At 43.5% G+C, this 17872-nt stretch overlaps 1 protein-coding gene across 2 annotated transcripts in view; it reads left to right on the forward strand.

The window, feature by feature from the left end:
• Nucleotides 1-3702: 3702 nt before the first annotated feature.
• Nucleotides 3703-17872, forward strand: part of ERAP1 (endoplasmic reticulum aminopeptidase 1) — a 31711-nt gene continuing 17541 nt past the window's right edge. Inside the window, exons 1-7 of one of the 2 annotated variants that reach the window (XM_035100169.2) lie at nucleotides 3703-3855; nucleotides 5775-6340; nucleotides 6807-6945; nucleotides 7778-7912; nucleotides 9788-9908; nucleotides 11436-11590; nucleotides 12771-12884. In XM_035100169.2, coding sequence (XP_034956060.2) covers nucleotides 5856-6340; nucleotides 6807-6945; nucleotides 7778-7912; nucleotides 9788-9908; nucleotides 11436-11590; nucleotides 12771-12884 — 1149 coding nt within the window. In that variant the 5' untranslated portion in view covers nucleotides 3703-3855; nucleotides 5775-5855. Of the gene's footprint in view, nucleotides 3897-5774; nucleotides 6341-6806; nucleotides 6946-7777; nucleotides 7913-9787; nucleotides 9909-11435; nucleotides 11591-12770; nucleotides 12885-17872 lie in introns of both variants that reach the window. The other variant, XM_035100170.2, reaches the window with a different exon arrangement.

Consider the following 17872-nt stretch of genomic DNA (forward strand, 5'->3'; position numbering starts at 1 on the left):
GTAATTGACAGGCCCACACTATAAAGCTATTTCAGAATAATAATGTTTAATGAAGCCTTGGTGCATGAGTGATCCCCTTTGAAATTCATGAACGTTCTGACCTTCTCACTTCAGGAAATAGTTCTCTGGAAAAGGTACTTTAATCTCTGTACTTCATTGCACACATTTTAAATGAAAAACACACGTACAGACAATATTCCTTGACTTCATAAGAATCTCTGATCTTGGCCTCCCAGAGATGCATACACATTGTACAAATGGATGGAGAATGACGCGTCTCTCCTGAAAACAAAGAAAACACCAAATGACATACCTTGCCTTGATCTAGAGACCCTTGTGGAAACAGCAGGCTGTGTGACTACTGCTACACACAAATATATCCCCTGCCACTATCAGCAAAAGCACCAATCATTTGCTTGGCAGGGTGTAGTAGCACTAGAATAACAGAATAGTAAAGCTGGAAGGGACTCCAAGGGTCATCTAGTCGAACCCTCTGCAATACAGGAATCTCAACTAAAGCATCCATACTATACGGGGTAACGTGCATTTTTGTAGCATAATCTATCTATCCATCCATCTGGTATCAGCCTACTTCAGATACATCAGCTAATGTCTAAGTCAGGCATAGGCAAACTTGGCCCTCCAGATGTTTTGAGACTACAATTCCCATCATTGCTGACCACTGTTCCTGTTAGCTAGGGATGATGGGAGTTGTAGTCCCAAAACATCTGTAGGGCCAAGTTTGCTTATGCCTGGTCTAAGTCACAGCCCCCCCCCCATTCATTATAAGACTGGATCGTAAGATTAAAATTGTAAAATTAAAAATATTTGAACTCTTCCACCCCCTTTTTCTGGTTTCTGATTTAGCACTACACAGATATTGTATTCCAGCTCAGTTAAAACCAGTTTTAAATTATTCATGTACCTACTTCATCACCATCACTGCCATCAAACATTTATTTGGTGCCAATATTATACAGCGGTACCTTGGTTCCAGAAGCGAGCGTTCTGGTTTCTCTAAAAATGTGTCGAATGTGTCCTAAGTCCTGAGCTTCCATTTTCAGTGTTGCGCCAGCCGAGCCGCTTTGACGAGAGATCGAGAGAGATTGAAAGATCGCACTGATTGGGGCGGTGGGGAGAAGCGTCCCGCCAGCGCTCTGCAGCCCAGCTGCTTTGATGAGAGATCAAAAGATCGCGCTGATTGGGGTGGTGGGGGAAGCGTTTTAGGGGTAGTTTTTCAATAGCCTGGAACAGATTAATCAGCTTTGCATTACTTTCTATGGGAAAGTGCACCTTGGTTTTGGAATGTTTTGGTTTTGGAACGGACGTCCGGAACGGATTAAGTTCGAGAACCTAGGTACCACTATACTGTCCTTGCCTGGAAGTCTTATAATGTGTTAGTATTATAGGATAAGAACATGTACTTGGAACGAGGGAAACAACTGAGAACATAAGAGCCTGTTGTTTCCATTTAATAATTAACTTTGACAACTGATACTTCAGCATGTTTTATTTTGGGAATCATGCATTTATTTCCTTAACTTGTAATATATGCCCACCTATTTCAGTTACAATATCAGGAAGTGAACGGATATATAGCTGGCTGTTTTTTTCCTTTTACATTACTGTACATTTCTTCCTAATTCATTAACTTCATGGCTCCATCATAGGAATAGGAAAAGAGCCACCTCTGGTGGCAACAAGCTGAATCTGCATGGCTATTCAAATGCATGGGGTCACGAAGAGTCGGACACGACTAAACAACAACAACATTCAAATGTACATCTCACTACTATCTCAGAAAGGAATTACTGTACAGTACATTACAAAAAACATTCCTTTTCCCCCTAGCCTTTGTCTAATTAAACAATCTGGGATCTTTTAAACTGAATGCGGGAGGCGGGGGCGGGAAGGCTGTATTTGTTTGTTACTATGTTGTGTATTTTTGTGTTTTTTATGTTGTAAAGCACCCTGTGATTCTTAGATGAAGCATGATATAGAAATTTAATAAATAAATTTCTTGTTTGGGTATCTTGTGGCATCCTGACAGATATTTCAACACACAAGAGGGAGTGGTAGGGCTGTGACTGCTTCCAAATGTCCTATTTATTGAGCATTCATCCCAATTTGCTTGCTCAAAGGTTGCAGGAGTTTTATATGTTCACTGCTTTTTGAGGATTCATTCTTACCAAAAATAAAAAATAAAAATCTGCTTTTGGATAGAGATGGGGAGCATATTTGTTGTGCAAGAATGTCAAATCCACTTTAAATACTACCCACAAAATAGCAACAGTCTCGAAGCAGCCTTTGCTGACTTCTCAGCTTCTGAAAAGACTTTGCAGTCATGCGAGAAGCTGGAGCATAGGAGTTTATGGCTCTTTACCGCAGATACACCCCATTTCAGCTCCCAGTGCCAGTGAAAAGAACTGGGAGGGATGGAGAAGGTTCAAATGCACTTTGTTCCTCTCTGTGCACTCACTCCATCCCCTTCAAATGTTGGAATAATAATAACAATAATGATTTCATTATTTATACCTCACCAATCTGCCTGGGTTTCCCCAGCCACTCTGGGCAGCATTAACTTGGTTTGAAGAAGGAAAATAGCAACCTTTTGCCCATTTGCATACTCCCTAACATTTTAATTGTGCCAGAGCCAATTAAAAAATAATGGGTGCTAGAGAGTCAGTATGATGTATTAGTTTGTGTCAGAGTAGGACAGGAAAGATCCAGGTTCAAATCCTTACCCATGAAGCTCCAAGCGACCTGGTCCTAGTAGCTATTTCTCAGCATCGCCTGTTGTGATGATAAAATAGGAAGCAGGGAGAGCCACGTAGTTTTGAGCTCATTGGAAGAAAATAGAAATGTGATCAAGAACTACAAAATAGAGTCATCATATATAGCTATCCCATTCACTGCCGGATATTCAGAATATCATCATCCAGTGCTTTTCCTTATGGGGGTACTCAAGGGTACACAGTACCAGCACCGTTTTTTCAAATGTTAAAAGTATGGCACTTACTGACTTTTAGAAGACATCTGTTATTAATGTTTGATGTTTTATTGTTTTTAATATTCTGTAGGGAACAGCCCAGAGTGGCTAGAGAAGCCAACCCATTTAGGGTATAAATAATAAATTGTTGTTGTTATTATTATATTATGTAACAACTTCATGGTGAATACTGGCAAATTTCCCCTTTTTTTCCTTCCTGAAAAACACTGCTTATAGCTTACTTTTCTCCCAAATGTATCCAGGGCAAACAGCTTGATCATAAAACCATGCAATACAATTGAACCATTTCAAACAAGCAGTAAAGAACATACTGTACAACCAACACTGGACCACAACAAAACTAATCATAGGCTCTCTATAAATAAGGGGCCTATGCCTATCTTAAGGCTGCAGCTGTGCACGCAAAAAGGGGGGATGGGGGGGAGAAAGAAGCAGCAACAAGCACTTTGCTTGGGTACATTTCCCCTTTTTTTTTTGGAAACTCAAAACCTGCTCGAGCAGGAAGCTGATCTTCCGCCAGACAAGGTTGTAACGTTGGAACGATATGCTTCAGAAGCAGGTGCACCGACGAGGATAAAATAATTGCTTCCTCGACGTCGTAGTTAGTAATATATATAAATTAATGGTACAGTGGGGCTTGCAGACGCCGCTTCCTCGCCCTCGTGCAAAGGCTCCTGCCTCTGAGCAAAAGGGCGCAAAAGGCGGAGATCCATAGAAGTCCCTGCGACACCGAGACGGGTAGCGAGGGGAGAAATTCGCTTTCGCTTTCGCTCCCCCGGCTCTGAGGGAGAAGAAGAGGCAGGGGCGGCGGCGGAGGCCTCCTCACTCTCCCTTCCTCCGAATAGGTACGGGGGCCGTGCGCGCGCTGCGGGAGCCGGGAGAGCAGGTATCGCTCGCGGGATAAGGGAAGGGAGCGCAGGGAAGACCGCGGCCTCCCAGCTGAAGGGGCCTAGTTTTGGCGCGCACCTCTTTTAGCAGTAGGAGTAAGAACGCTCCACTGCGCATGCTCACCCTCCGCAGGCCGCTGCCTCGCCCCCTTTTTTGAGGCGCAGCGCAGGAGGCCGCAGGCTGGGTTTGGGGGCAGCTGTTCATGTCGCAGGGGCCTGGCCGCGTGCGTCGCCCCTACCCCACCCCGCTACCTCCGCCCCTGTACCTTTCACCGTCGTAGTCAGTCCAGGGATTCGCGCGGAGCACTCTCCACCACCCCTTCCCCCACGGAATCCTGGGAATTGTAGTTTACCCCCTCACAGGGAGCCATATTTTTCCAGCACCTTGAAACTACAGTTCCCAGTAATCATGAGGGGGTGAGCCGCAACGACAAAAATGGCCGAAAATTAAAACTCTGTACCTGGAGTTGAGGAAAAGTTGCTTCTCCTCCACCCCCACCCCCATCTTGCTAAAAGTCCAGCTCGCTTTGGTGGAATTAGTTGGCAGTAAAATGACAGACCAATAACTACTGGCTTCTAGCCTGCCCAGAGGGGTTCCACATGTATCCCCTGAGTGCTTGGCATATGGAGCTGCAGAAGCAAGCCTCAGGCTTGTGCACCTGCCCACACTGTATATTTTATTTATTTTGAAAGTTTTATAGATCACTTTATCACAACACTCTTTGTGTGGTCTGTGAAAATCTGTTTTAAAAAAAACACCCCTTTTTAATGAACATAAGATGACTTAGGCTGTGTACACACCAAACTTTGAAAGCAAATTCATAGCCCATGTCTTCCCCCAAAGAATCTTGGGAATTGTTTACCCCTCAACAGGGCCGTCCCAAGCATGTCGGGCGCCGTGGTGCGGAGATCACTCTGGCGCCCCACCCCGCCCCGTTTCTTGCCGTGGCAGGTGGGCGGGCGCAGCGTGCAGCATGGCTTCCACACGGCTCCGCCACGCTGCGCCCCCTGTCGGCCCGGCGCCCTGGTTCCCCGCGCCACCCAGCCTACCTGTTATGTATTAAGTTAACTGCAGTACTCCTTTCTGGCCACCATGGCTGCAGTTCTTACCCTGCTCACTGTTGCTGCAGTTCTCACTCAGGTCCGCAACATGCAAATGAAGGATTGAGAGTGCTGTTCACAGATTGGGTAGCTAGGGGAAGTTTGTTACTGTTGCAAGTTACTGAGTACTATATAAACCAGTTGGCTAAGCTGCTGTTCAGTCTGGACTCAGAGCTGGAATAAAGAGCTGGTTGTTTTGAGAGCTGTGTCTTCATCCCTCTTACCCACTATTTTACACTACCCCCTAGAGTCGGGCCTGCACCTCAAAGCTACAATTCCCAGCAGCTTAGCAAACTACAGTTCTTAGAATTTGGGGTGCAGTGGTGCTTTCAATGATTGTTTCTTAAATGTATGGGGTATACGCAATTCTAGTTACATATCTGGGTAGGCTTGCTAAAATGAAAAAGTTTTCTGTAGACATCTGAAATAATGTAGCAAAGGCACTTGCCTCTACTACCGGTATCAATAGGCAGGGAGTATCAAAGTATAGGTGCCACCACACGTAGAAGTTCAGTTCCTTGCAAATGCAGAACAAACCTCATTATGGCATTTGTAGAAGGGCAAGTTCTGCAGATCAGAGCAGTTGAATAAGACATGTATGATGCAACAGAAGTGCTCCTTAAGTCTCCACATTATGAATCCAAAGTGCATGGAATTCTGCACTGTTGATGTTGTTTTTCTGACACAAAAGATTGCATTGATAGGGAAAGCCATAGGTGGTAGTCAAAGAGGTTTTAAAAAGTTTTTATATTAATTTAAAAATGTTTCTTTATTAGATTTGTCACTGTGGATACAATAACAACCTGGCACTGAGATTGCTGCTTCCAGATTAGACAGTTACCTTGAAGAAGCTGAAAATGTTTCTATTGGTAGTCATTTTAAGTCTTTTTCCGTTTTTGGGCTGTAATCTCAATAGTCAAACAACAGATTCATCCCCTGGAGATGGAAGTAATAAATTTCCTTGGAATAAAATTAGGCTTCCCAAGCATGCCATCCCAATTCGTTATGATCTTCTTATTCATCCAAATCTCACCACTTTAACTTTTACTGGATTGGCCAAAATAGAAATTATGGTAACTGAACAAACTAGCTCAGTCATCCTGCACAGCAAATATCTTCAGATCACCAAAGCTACCATCCAAGGAGCAACAGGAAGCCGTGATGCTGATAAAGAAGTGACTGTTTTAGAATACCCACCATATGAACAGATTGCACTTGTTGCTACTGAACCACTCCAAATTGAACACAAGTACATTATTAGCATTGAGTATTCTGCTAATCTCTCAGACAGTTTTCATGGATTCTATAAAAGCTCATATAGAACTCCAGAAGGAGAAGTAAGGTAAGTCTTTTTTCATTCTACTGTTTGACTGATTGTGATATGATTATGCTACTCCTTTGTTGTTTTGGGATAATATTTTCATTTAGATTTGTATGTATCTTTTTGACCTTCCTGTTTCCTGTGATTCATTGCTTCTGTGCTTATAAGCTTCGTGTCATGTAGAATTGCAAAACACAGGCAAAAAACTTGCATATGTGAGGAGCTCCAATCCCACATTAAATACCTATCTGGAAGCACCTTTAGGTTGCAATCATATGCATATTTATATCAGAGTAAATTCCATTAGCATAATGGAATCTTCTTAATACACTGTTAAAGTTTTTTAATATTATCTCTTTCTTCAAGGAATAAATGCAAGCTGATTTCTATTCATTAGGTGAAATGTTAATCTGTGAATATTTTTACTGTACTTCTATGTACTGTACTACTTACAAAGTATATATTCAATGTATTCTTTTTCTTCCAGGGTGCTTGCATCAACACAGTTTGAACCAACAGCTGCACGTATGGCTTTCCCTTGCTTTGATGAGCCTGCATTCAAAGCTAAATTTTCTATTAAGATCATAAGAGAACCGAAACATCTTGCACTATCCAATATGCCTCTTGTAGGTGTATACTTTGTATACTTTGATCTGCCTAGTTGAGACAGATAAAGCAAAATAATGTAGAAAACATTACCGTTGTACACTATAAACCACATCTCATAAGAGTTTATGCTCATGTCGTGTTCACTTTTAGTGCTCACATAAGAAAGCAAAGCAGAATATAAAAATGAATGAATTCATGTATTGGAAAAAGTGTAAGAAAGGCTGTGAAATTTGTTGAGTAGGGCTAGAAATAGGGGGCAATTACCTCCTGCTAGGAAGGGACCCAGGTGGCGCTGTGGTTAAACCACTGAGCCTAGGGCTTGCTGATCAGAAGGTCGGCGGTTTGAATCCCTGTGATGGGGTGAGCTCCCGTTGCTTGGTCCCAGCTCCTGCCAACCTAGCAGTTCGAAAGCACGTCAAAATGCAAGTAGATAAATAGGAACCGCTACAGCGGGAAGGTAAACGGCGTTTCCATGTGCTGCTCTGGTTTGCCAGAAGCGGCTTTGTCATGCTGGCCACATGACCTGGAAGCTATCAGCCGGCTCCCTCGGCCAATAATGCGAGATGAGCGCGCAACCCCAGAGTCGGTCATGACTGGACCTAATGGTCAGGGGTCCCTTTACCCTTTACCTTTAGGTTGCCCTTCTTAACTGATCTATTTCTAGCTTCTGCTTAGATGTAGGTTTGCAGCTGTCAAAAGGAGATCATAGCATTTAAGCCTTAAAAGAGTTATGAGGGAGATAAAATATAGTGTGTGTGTGTGTGCGCACGCACGCGCACGCATGACCAGAAGTAATTAATATACTTCAGAGCTAGAGCTGAAACGTAATAGAGTTTTTACATTTTTTAGGTGAAATCCGTAAACATCGGCGGGCAGCTCCTTGAAGACCACTTTGATGTCAGTGTAAAGATGAGCACTTACCTAGTAGCCTTCATTGTTTCAGATTTCAAATCCGTTTCCAAGATGACTACCCGTGGAATTAAGGTAAACTTTTCATATCAACTGAAGTGTTGCATATTGATATTTTAAAATTGCAGCAGTTTCAATTTTTAAAGTAATTAGAGCCTAGAAAGGTTTTAAAGAAATTATTATGAGTTAGAGCTAGACTTAGTCATACTTAGAGTAGTATACTTAAAGCTATGGTTTTCCCAGTAGTGATGTATGGAAGTGAGAGCTGGACCATAAAGAAGGCTGATCGCCGTAGAATTGATGCTTTTGAATTATGGTGCTGGAGGAGACTCTTGAGAGTCCCATGGACTGCAAGAAGATCAAACCTATCCATTCTTAAGGAAATCAGCCCTGAGTGCTCCCTGGAAGGACAGATCGTGAAGCTGAGGCTCCAATACTTTGGCCACCTCATGAGAAGAGAAGAATCCTTGGAAAAGACCCTGATGTTGGGAAAGATTGAGGGCACTAGGAGAAGAGGACGACAGAGGACAAGATGGTTGGACAGTGTTCTCGAAGCTACGAACATGAGTTTGACCAAACTGCGGGAGGCAGTGGAAGACAGGAGTGCCTGGCGTGCTATGGTCCATGGGGTCACGAGGAGTCGGACACGACTAAACGACTAAACAACAACAACAAGAGTAGATCCATTGAAATCAATTGTACTTAAGTTGGTTGTGACTAATACTGGATTCAACCCTATAGAATTTGAAATATTTTTTCAGTAGTTCTCAAAACTTCTATTACCATGTTATAAGAAGCAAAAGTTTAGACTTGCAGTGGTGATGCTCCATCTGTTAAGCATCAGTTTATAGATAGCAGCCGTTGCACAATTGTTTACATTTGTTTGTAGAAAAGTGTACCAGTAATGCTTAATTTTCTAAACTGCTGGGATAAAAATTAAAAAGCTTGAGTGCATGCAGTTGCAAAAAAGACTGAGCATCTGGATAATGAGATAATGTACCTTTAAATTAAAAATAAATAAAGGCAATCTTACATCAGTCAGTCATAGGGCACTTCATCTTTTTTAGTTTGACTTTCAGTTTATCTGCACTAAAACACCATGAGGTAGCTTAGTATGAGATACATACAGCCGCTGCCCCAGGGTAATCCTGTGTTTCTAAGCAAACATTTGAACTTGATCCCTGTCCACATTCAACTCTCTACCCACCACAGTGGCTCTTCCCTATAGAATCATGGCGTTGTTGATTTGGAAAGTGCCCTGAGGGCATGGGCATAGCCAAGATTTTTGTTAGAGAGTGGCAGGACTTGGTTGGGGGGGGCAGGGCAGAACCAATGTGATTGGTCAGTATTTCTATTGTTTTATTTGATCTAGAGGGGCCAACTGCTCCCCTGCCCCCACTTGGCCACGGCCATACCTGAGGGTCATCTAGCTCAACTTTTCTGCAGTTGATAGCCATCCAACCTATGCTTAAAAACCTCCAAGGAAGGAGAGACCACCACCTCCCGAGGGATACCATTCCACTGTTGAACAGCTCTTACCGTCAGAAAGTTCTGCCTGATGCTTAGTCAGAATCTCCACAAGCAACTCCACAAATTAACATTTTCTTGATTCCAGGGTTTGACAAGGTTAAAATTATATAAATACATATAAGATATAGATACTTTCACTGCCATTGTTAGTGTACTTTTTGCTAAATTAAGATCCACCTTCGGAGTCCTTTAATTTGAATGGATCTGGACTATGTCCTACTAAGAAACATATCCTCTGCCATTGGTTTTCACAGGAGTTTGCCTATGCACAGAAGGTAGGAAAAGCTAAATCAAATGTTGGGTAGCTCTCAACTTTACTCACATTTTAAGGGGTTAACAAACTAATTACCCTTTATATTTTTTTAAGTTTGCATTCAGAATTCATCAATGTTTGTGTTTTGTTTTTGATTATGATTTAAGGTTTCAGTATATGCTGTACCACACGTGATCAAACAACTGGATTATGCCTTGGATGCAGCAGTAAAACTGTTAGACTTCTATGAGGGATATTTTAACATCCCATATCCTCTGCCTAAGCAAGGTATTTATTGTTCTGAGCCACCTAGGTAATAAAATAATTTACTTGTAAGCTGGGCGTAAGATTTTGCTGTTAAACCCATGGGAGTTATTTTCAAAGGCAATAAAGATCTGCTATTGCTAACATCTTTTTGCATGTACATAAACTACTGTAGCTTTCAACTAAGAATTCTCTTCTGTTCCTGGTATATTTGCAAGGGTTTTGTGTTCTTTGAAATACCACTTTAGAATGATGGATGTCTTTCTTCCCCCATCTTTAGACCTCCCATTTTTTTCAACAATTTGCTTTTTCTGCCTAGGTGCTTCTGTCAGAAACAGTGTTACTGTGGTACAGATTCAGTAATTTTTCTGTGCCTCCACAATATGAAAATTCAGTATCACATGATCACCATGAGTATCTGAGTATGACTATTTAATCAGTTCTGTATATGAGGTGGCAGCTAACCTGTGGCCTTCCAGATGTTTTTGGACTCTTAACTTCCTTCAGCCCCAGCCAGCATGACCAATGGGTAAAGATGATGATGGAAGTTTTGTGGCCCAGTAACATCTGGAAAACTATAAGTTTCTCATACCTAGCATGCATAGTGCACCCACTGCAATCTTTATCTGATTTGAGATAATTAACACTCACTTATTATATCCTAGGAACTGGGAGGTAGTGCCTTTCCCAAAGCTATCCATTGAATTCATGGTAGATCAGGGATTTAAATCTATTTTGGTCAAAACTGTGAACTGTACCCCATTGACTCTCTCATGCATCTCCTCCCTCCCTACACGGTTCTGGGCATTCTTCTGAACAACTCACCCCTGCCCCGAAGCAAATTTAATCCAACAATTTTAGTACATGGAAATACACTTCTGTCTATGTGTCACTTGTTGGATAAGGAACCACACTCATAATTACATGTGTATTCAGATGTGCACCGTATTGAGCATGGGACTTATCTGCACTACATTGATTTCAATTGGATGTGCGTTCCTATCAACAGTTCATGTGTAACCATGTATAACTGAAATTAGAACAGGGCAGAAATAGTTATTCTTGCAAAGGAACTGAATAACCTTTTACAAAAGAGTCTGAAATTAAATGGTGTCACCAGTTAGCACTTTAGAAAATTCTGCTACATCAATAAACTTGCTGCCCTACATTTGATAGAAATGTTGTTCTAAGTTACACATGCATGCAAATGAAACATACCTATGTATATACAGTGGTCCCTCGACTTACGAACTTAATCCGTTCCGAATGCACATTCATAGGTCGAAAATTTTGTAAGTCGAAAAGCGGATTCCCATAGGGAAAAAAATATTCGGAAAAATTTGGAAGTCGAGGAAACCGCATTTAAAACCGCCAACTGTTTCCGTTTGGATGTAGAAAAATTCGTCCCGTTTTTCCCGTTCGTAAGTTGAAAACTTTGGATGTCGGGTAATTCGTAAGTCGAGGGAGCACTGTATTTACTTTCGAAGTTGACTTGTGAATTTATAAATAGAGTGAGCAGGTAAGGACAACTTTTTCAAAATGTATTTGCAGACCTAGCAGCTATTCCCGATTTTCAGTCTGGTGCAATGGAAAATTGGGGATTGATTACATACAGGGAATCTGCTTTGTTATACGATCCTGAAAAATCCTCAGCATCACGTAGACTTCGAGTTACCATGGTTATAGCCCATGAACTTGCTCACCAGGTAGGTTTTCACTAATTTTATACATGAGCCTGATAGCTGTGCTAGTCAGTGGATTCTTCAGTGTAATGAAGGCACCAGAGGATTAATTTAACACAATTGAAAATCTCTGCTATCAGATGTTTTTTTCTTTTTTAAAAAATAATATTTATTCGTTTTAAAAAATCAAACAAAAATACAAAAAAGCAAAAACAAAAATACAAGAAAAGATCAAGAATCAACAAGGAAAATACAAAAGAAAAGCATATCAATAACAATCTTTCTTTTTACTTAAATTGTGGGCTTCCTCGACTCCCCTCTCACTGGGTCTATTTTTAATTCCATCTTCAGCAATTTTCATAATATATCTTAGATCATTTTCTACATCAATTATCCTTAACCTTTAATCATCAAATATTCTTAACCCAAAAATTAATTTCCCAAATATCTATCTTATATTTCATCCCTTAGCCTAACATTAATTCCCAAAAATATCCATAAAATCAAATATTACTTCTTATCTCCTAATAACATGTAAACACTTACGTCTACTTTCACCCCCCTCCCCTGGTCATGGAATCTCCCAGACGGTTCAGCCAGTTCCATGAATCAATCCAGTTTCGTACCATCTTAAGCAGTCAGAAAATAACATCACTTATTACTTCTCACCCCACTCCCACTCTGTCACTGCCTGTCGGCTGCACTTTCTTCTTCCTCCCCTGCTGTCTCCCCAGTTCATTTACTACTGCACGATGCCAACCACTTAAATTACCATAATTCAACCTTCCCTGCTGTCTCCCCGGTTCCGTAACTGTTGCACGGTACCGTCCTCCTAAATTTCCATTTTCCATTGCTTTAACAACTTTTATTCCCCTTAAATTCTGACCCCAGTGTGGGACCTGTCCTCCCTCTCTCACTGGGAGAACATTATTCCACACTTGTTCTTCTTTAAGGACCTTTTGAATCAGGCATGGGTCTTGTCCCGCCCCCGCCCCCCCACTGGGGGAACAATATTCCGTGCCTCTTCCTCTTCTTCTTTAGGATCTGTCACATTGTGGTAGATATTCATCTTCCATCTCTAGTCTCTCTGGTAAATTTAGTCCTCTTTCAGTTTCCGCACACTTCTGACTCATTTTTTCAATCTGCATTGTGTTCTGTTGAACGTCACATCTTAGTTCCCATAACAAGATGTTTTTTCTTGCAGTGGTTTGGAAATCTAGTCACCATGGAATGGTGGGATGATCTCTGGCTCAATGAAGGATTTGCAAATTATATGGAATATCTGTCTGTAAATGTTACCCACCCAGAACTGAAAGTTGTGAGTATTAACATTCCAGTTTCTATAATACTAAAATGTTTCTTAAAATAGATGTTGATTGCTTGCTGAAGATCATAGAACTATTAGTATTATTATTATTATTATTGGAAATAAGTCAAATCAGCAACAATCACCTGAAAAGATTGTTCTTGTTCATAACTCCAGACACCCTGGATCACAAGTCTTGTACTGCTATTCATGTATATGGGGTGAGGCATGGCGGCAGCATGAGTTTCAGGGCTGGGAGATTGATAAAGGACATGACCCTCCTGGGCAAATAAGCATCCTGGCATTGACAAGCTAATTTGACATTAACAGCTGCTACCTTGATTCAGGTCACAGGTGAATTAACATTCTTAATAGGTTAGCACTTAATAGGGTAGTCACCTGAATTGAGATAATGTGTAATTATCCCACTACAAGTGTCAATTAGCTTGCCAATATCAGGATGTGTGTGCTATCATCAACACTGATGTGTGAACGGCCTATAATTGTTTAACAAAAATATATCACTGTAATGGTTTTACATCCACTTTAACATAATTGTCACTGTCAATAATTTTCACATTTCATTTTCCTCTGACTTCCCTGCTTTCATTCTCTCTCTCTCTCTCTATATATATATTACACGTGTGTGTGTATGTATACATTCCTGCCAATTTAGGATAACACTTCATGTATCTTATAAAGCAGGGGTCCTCAAACTACGGTCCGAGGGCCAGATCTGGCCTGCCAGGGTCCTGAATCCAGCCCACCTGGCAATTGCAGAACCTGCCGCTGTCTAACGGGTCTATGGCCTCGGAGGGCAGCACCACCACCACCACCCCGGAGGAGGCGGGGAAAAGGGCGTGAGGGTCTCCTCAGCCCTTCCTGTTCGGCGCTCCCTCGCTCGTTCTAGGCCAGGGGTCAGCAAGGCTTACCTTGCCTGGGCTGGTTCACTGCCGCGGAGCCCCCTCCGTGGGTCGGGTCATTTTCTGCGTCTGCGCAGAGGCGATTTTCTGCATCTGTGTCAATGCGATTTCCGGTACCACGGAAGCGAGTCCCCGCGCCGCACTGTGCCAGTTTAGTGCAGCGTGCGGGGACTTGCCGAACGGGCAGCTCGGTTCGGGGGCGGCTCATGGGCTGGTAAAATGACCCCTGTAGGCTGCTTGTAGCCCATGGGCCTTAGATTGCCAACCCCTGCTCTAGGCCCCGGGGCAGAGGCCGGGTGAGGCTCCCGGGGGCATCTGGGCTGAAGCTTTGTTAGCAGCCAGAGCGCCAGTGGCAGCAGCACCTCCCTCTCTCCGCTCGGCATCTCTCTCCCAATTCCTGTCATGGCTTCGCCGGCACCTGGCGGAAAGCAGGAAGCCCGGTGGCGGCTGCCGGATGAGATACTTCCTGGGGCCGAGGCTGCCCTGGCCTGGCATGAGGGTGTCAGCACATCAGGAGGCTGCCTACTCACAAGTAAGACCTTAGCAGAGACATATGCCCGACTGGAATGTTCCCTCCCCCCCCCCCCGGGAGCTTCTTAAGCATTCTTCAGCCCGAACATCACAGTGACTGGTGTCAGACGAACACCAACACACTTCACAGATACGCAGAGGTTTGCACAGTTGCATAACAGACTCAGTAGCACAGCATTTGGCTAAACTACTTTGCAGTGGTATCCCGCAAGACGAATGCCTTGCGCAACGAAAAAATCGCAAAATGAAAGCGTTTTGTGATTTTTTTGAAGACTCGCAAAACGAAGCTGTCTATGGCTGTGCTTTGCAAGACGAAGCAGCCACACAACGGGAAGGGAAGCCACCACCGCTTACCTTTAGGACTCCGCCAGTGGCGGCCTCCGCAGCTCATCCCCGACAGGCTGGCGGGATCCGGCAGGAGCAGCAGCGGGACTCGCCAGGCGGCCCTTGGCGGGAACATTGGCGGCGCCTGAAGGAGCGGAGACTGTGGCGGGAGGAGACCCCTGGCCCTCCTCCTGCTTCCCCCTCCCCAGAGCCTTAAAGACTTCCGGCCGTGGCAGGTGAGTCGGCGCCTTTTTTTTGCGCTTCTTTTTTCCCCATAGGAAAGCATGAATTAAATTTCAATGCATTCCTATGGGAAGCTGTGCTTCGCAAGACGAAATTATCGCAACATGAAACAAGTCGTGGAACGAATTAATTTCGTCTTGCGAGGTACCACTGTATTTACATAGAAACACACTCGGAGCTCTTCATCATGGCTCCCTCTCTAGCTTCACACAGCAAAGAGAAAGAAAAATAACAGTCCCACTTAGGAACACAGTAAGACAAACATCCTGTCTACGTCACTTCCACTCTGTGGAATGAAAACACATACAGTCACATGACAGACAACAAACCTATGATTGCACATGGGGAATGAATCTTTCAACATCCTCCCCTGATTTATGCACTGTGTTGCAGTCCACCTTTGGAACTACCAGCAACTGGATTGGTCTGGGCCTTACCATCGTGCGCTTCTGACTAGTCTTGGCGTCATAGCCTTTTTGACTATCAGGAAATTGTACAGCTGGCTTTGTTGGGACTCGAACCCTAGCCACGTTCCTCTCTGAGGAAACAGTGTTGGCGCATATGGCCTCTGGACGTGGTCCAGCTTCTTTCTTCAGGGAAATGGTGTCACAGCCTATGGGCGTGGTTTACCATCTCTTGAGGACAAACTCTGTACCCTTCTCTGGACTGCGGGTTTTAAGACCTCTGTCGAGCCACTAACCACAGCTAAATCTGCAATAGCGTGTTAGTAAACTCTTGGTGAGCCTTTCACCCTTTGTAGCTCCTTTTGAGTTGCGCACCTGGCACATCTCCTTCACTGTATCAGTGGAAACTCACCTGAGCACACTTGCTGTTTATAACAGCGAAAGACTTACTATGTAAGTCACCAGCAATGGGGTTGCCTAGGAAAACACATAGAATTCCTTCCCATTCTGCACTGCACTCAACATCCCTTGTGAGTAAAATCAATTTGGTATGAGGCTTTAGTACTCTGTATATGCCTCCATACCACAGGAAGAATATATGCTCCCTGTTTCATGACATATCCAACCCACATGTCAGACACAAACATTGGCATTCTGGCTTTTCCGGGTTTGTCACTGTCCCCATCAGAAACTCTGTCTGAATTCAGGGAAAAACCTTTTGCAAACCATGTTTGCTGAGCATTTTGCTCTGTGTGACTTTGGAACCCACACGTCATACCCTGTCACCAGCATCTTGACTTTTTCCAGGTACACTTTGTCCCTGTCAACATCACCATTGCCAAGAGGTAATTTCTGTGAGATATTCTTATCTCCTTTCCCTATTGCTTTGTCCTGAACACTGGTACACATAACCATTCTTGCGTCAGACATTCAGCAATTTTGGGAGCTTCATGCTTAAACCTGCATGGAAAAAAAATGGTTAACGGATAAAACATCACATGTCTCTGTAACCTTCCCATCATCCCCATGTATCACAACACAACATGGTAAAGAACAAGCTTCCGTTCTTCTGGATGGTGCGTTCTGTTTATAGCATGAAACAGAACATACACACTGCGTTAACTAGAAATCCATCAGCACGCTGTGATTCCGACCTGGAATGGAAAACACAATAAACATGACAACAGATTTTCAAGTTTCATGGTCCCTGGTGCCTTGCACCCCCAAGGAGTTTGCCCTTAGCAAAAGTCCCCTTGCTGAAACTCTGCTTCCGGTCTACGTCACTTCCACGCTGTGGAATGAAAACACATACAGTCATATGACAGACAACAAACCTATGACTGCACATGGGGAATGAATCTCTCAACTTCGGGAACAAGGAGCCAAAGGAGCCACCATTTCTTGCTAGCTCCTGTGGGCCTTTTTCAACCACCTGCGGGAACCAGAAAGTTCCTTTTTTTTTAGTGCAGGAGCGGGAGGACTTGCCGCCGACTCTGCTGAACAGCCCCTTTTTTGTGGGGGGAAGGGAAGTTGGCAACCGTCCGTGTCAAGGGAGAGCGGCCACAGCGCGTGAGATCTGGGTTTGAATCACTGCTTGCGCCTGGCCTTGTTTCCCTGCTGGGCCTGATAATTTCTCGAAGGGTGGAAGAGGCTCCCTCCACCTGTCCCCGTGGGAGCCACCCAGTCTGAAGCTGGAGGGGAGGGCTGGTGTGAGTTACATATATATGTGTGTGTGTGTGTGTGTGTGTGTTTACACACACACACACACACAAATAAGAAGTGTGTGCTAAGAACGTATTGTTCGTGACTGTAGATTCTCCCCAGTATTTCTTGTTGGTTAGCTCAGTCTCAGGGTAGTGAGCTGGGTGAAAGATTCCTGCATGGCAGGGAGTTGGACTATGATCCTGGTGGCCCCTTCCAATGCTTCTGTGATTTGAAAAATGATTCTCCAGAAAAGAAAAGAAAAATTGTTTCCTATTTAGATATCCATCTAATGACCATCTCCTTAGCCAAAAGCAGGCCCATACTTCCCATTGAAATACTTATAAGTTTATGTTGATTAAAATTGTTCTTCATTTTAAATATTGTATTGTTTTTCCTGTTTTTTGTGCATGATAAATAAAATATGTGCAGTGTGCATAGGAATTCATTTTTTTTCAAATTGTAGCTTGTCCCCCAACAGTGTCTGAGGGACAGTGAACTGGCCCCGTTTAAAAAGTTTGAGTTCCCCTATTATAAATGGAACTCTAGCACACAAAAGCCTACAGCATTTGTTGTTGTTTAGTCATTTAGTCGTGTCCGACTCTTCGTGACCCCATGGACCAGAGCATGCCAGGCACGTCTGTCTTCCACTGCCTCCTGCAGTTTGGTCAGACTCATGTTTGTAGCTTCGAGAACACTGCCCAACCATCTCATCCTCTGTTGTCCCCTTCTCCTTGTGCCCTCAATCTTTCCCAACATCAGGGTCTTTTCCAGGGAGTCTTCTCTTCTCATGAGGTGGCCAAAGTATTGGAGCCTCAGCTTCAGGATCTGTCCTTCCAGTGAGCACTCGGGGCTGATTTCCTTCAGAATGGAA

Source organism: Zootoca vivipara, chromosome 11 (genome assembly GCF_963506605.1).
Source record: "Zootoca vivipara chromosome 11, rZooViv1.1, whole genome shotgun sequence".
NCBI lineage: Eukaryota > Metazoa > Chordata > Lepidosauria > Squamata > Lacertidae > Zootoca > Zootoca vivipara.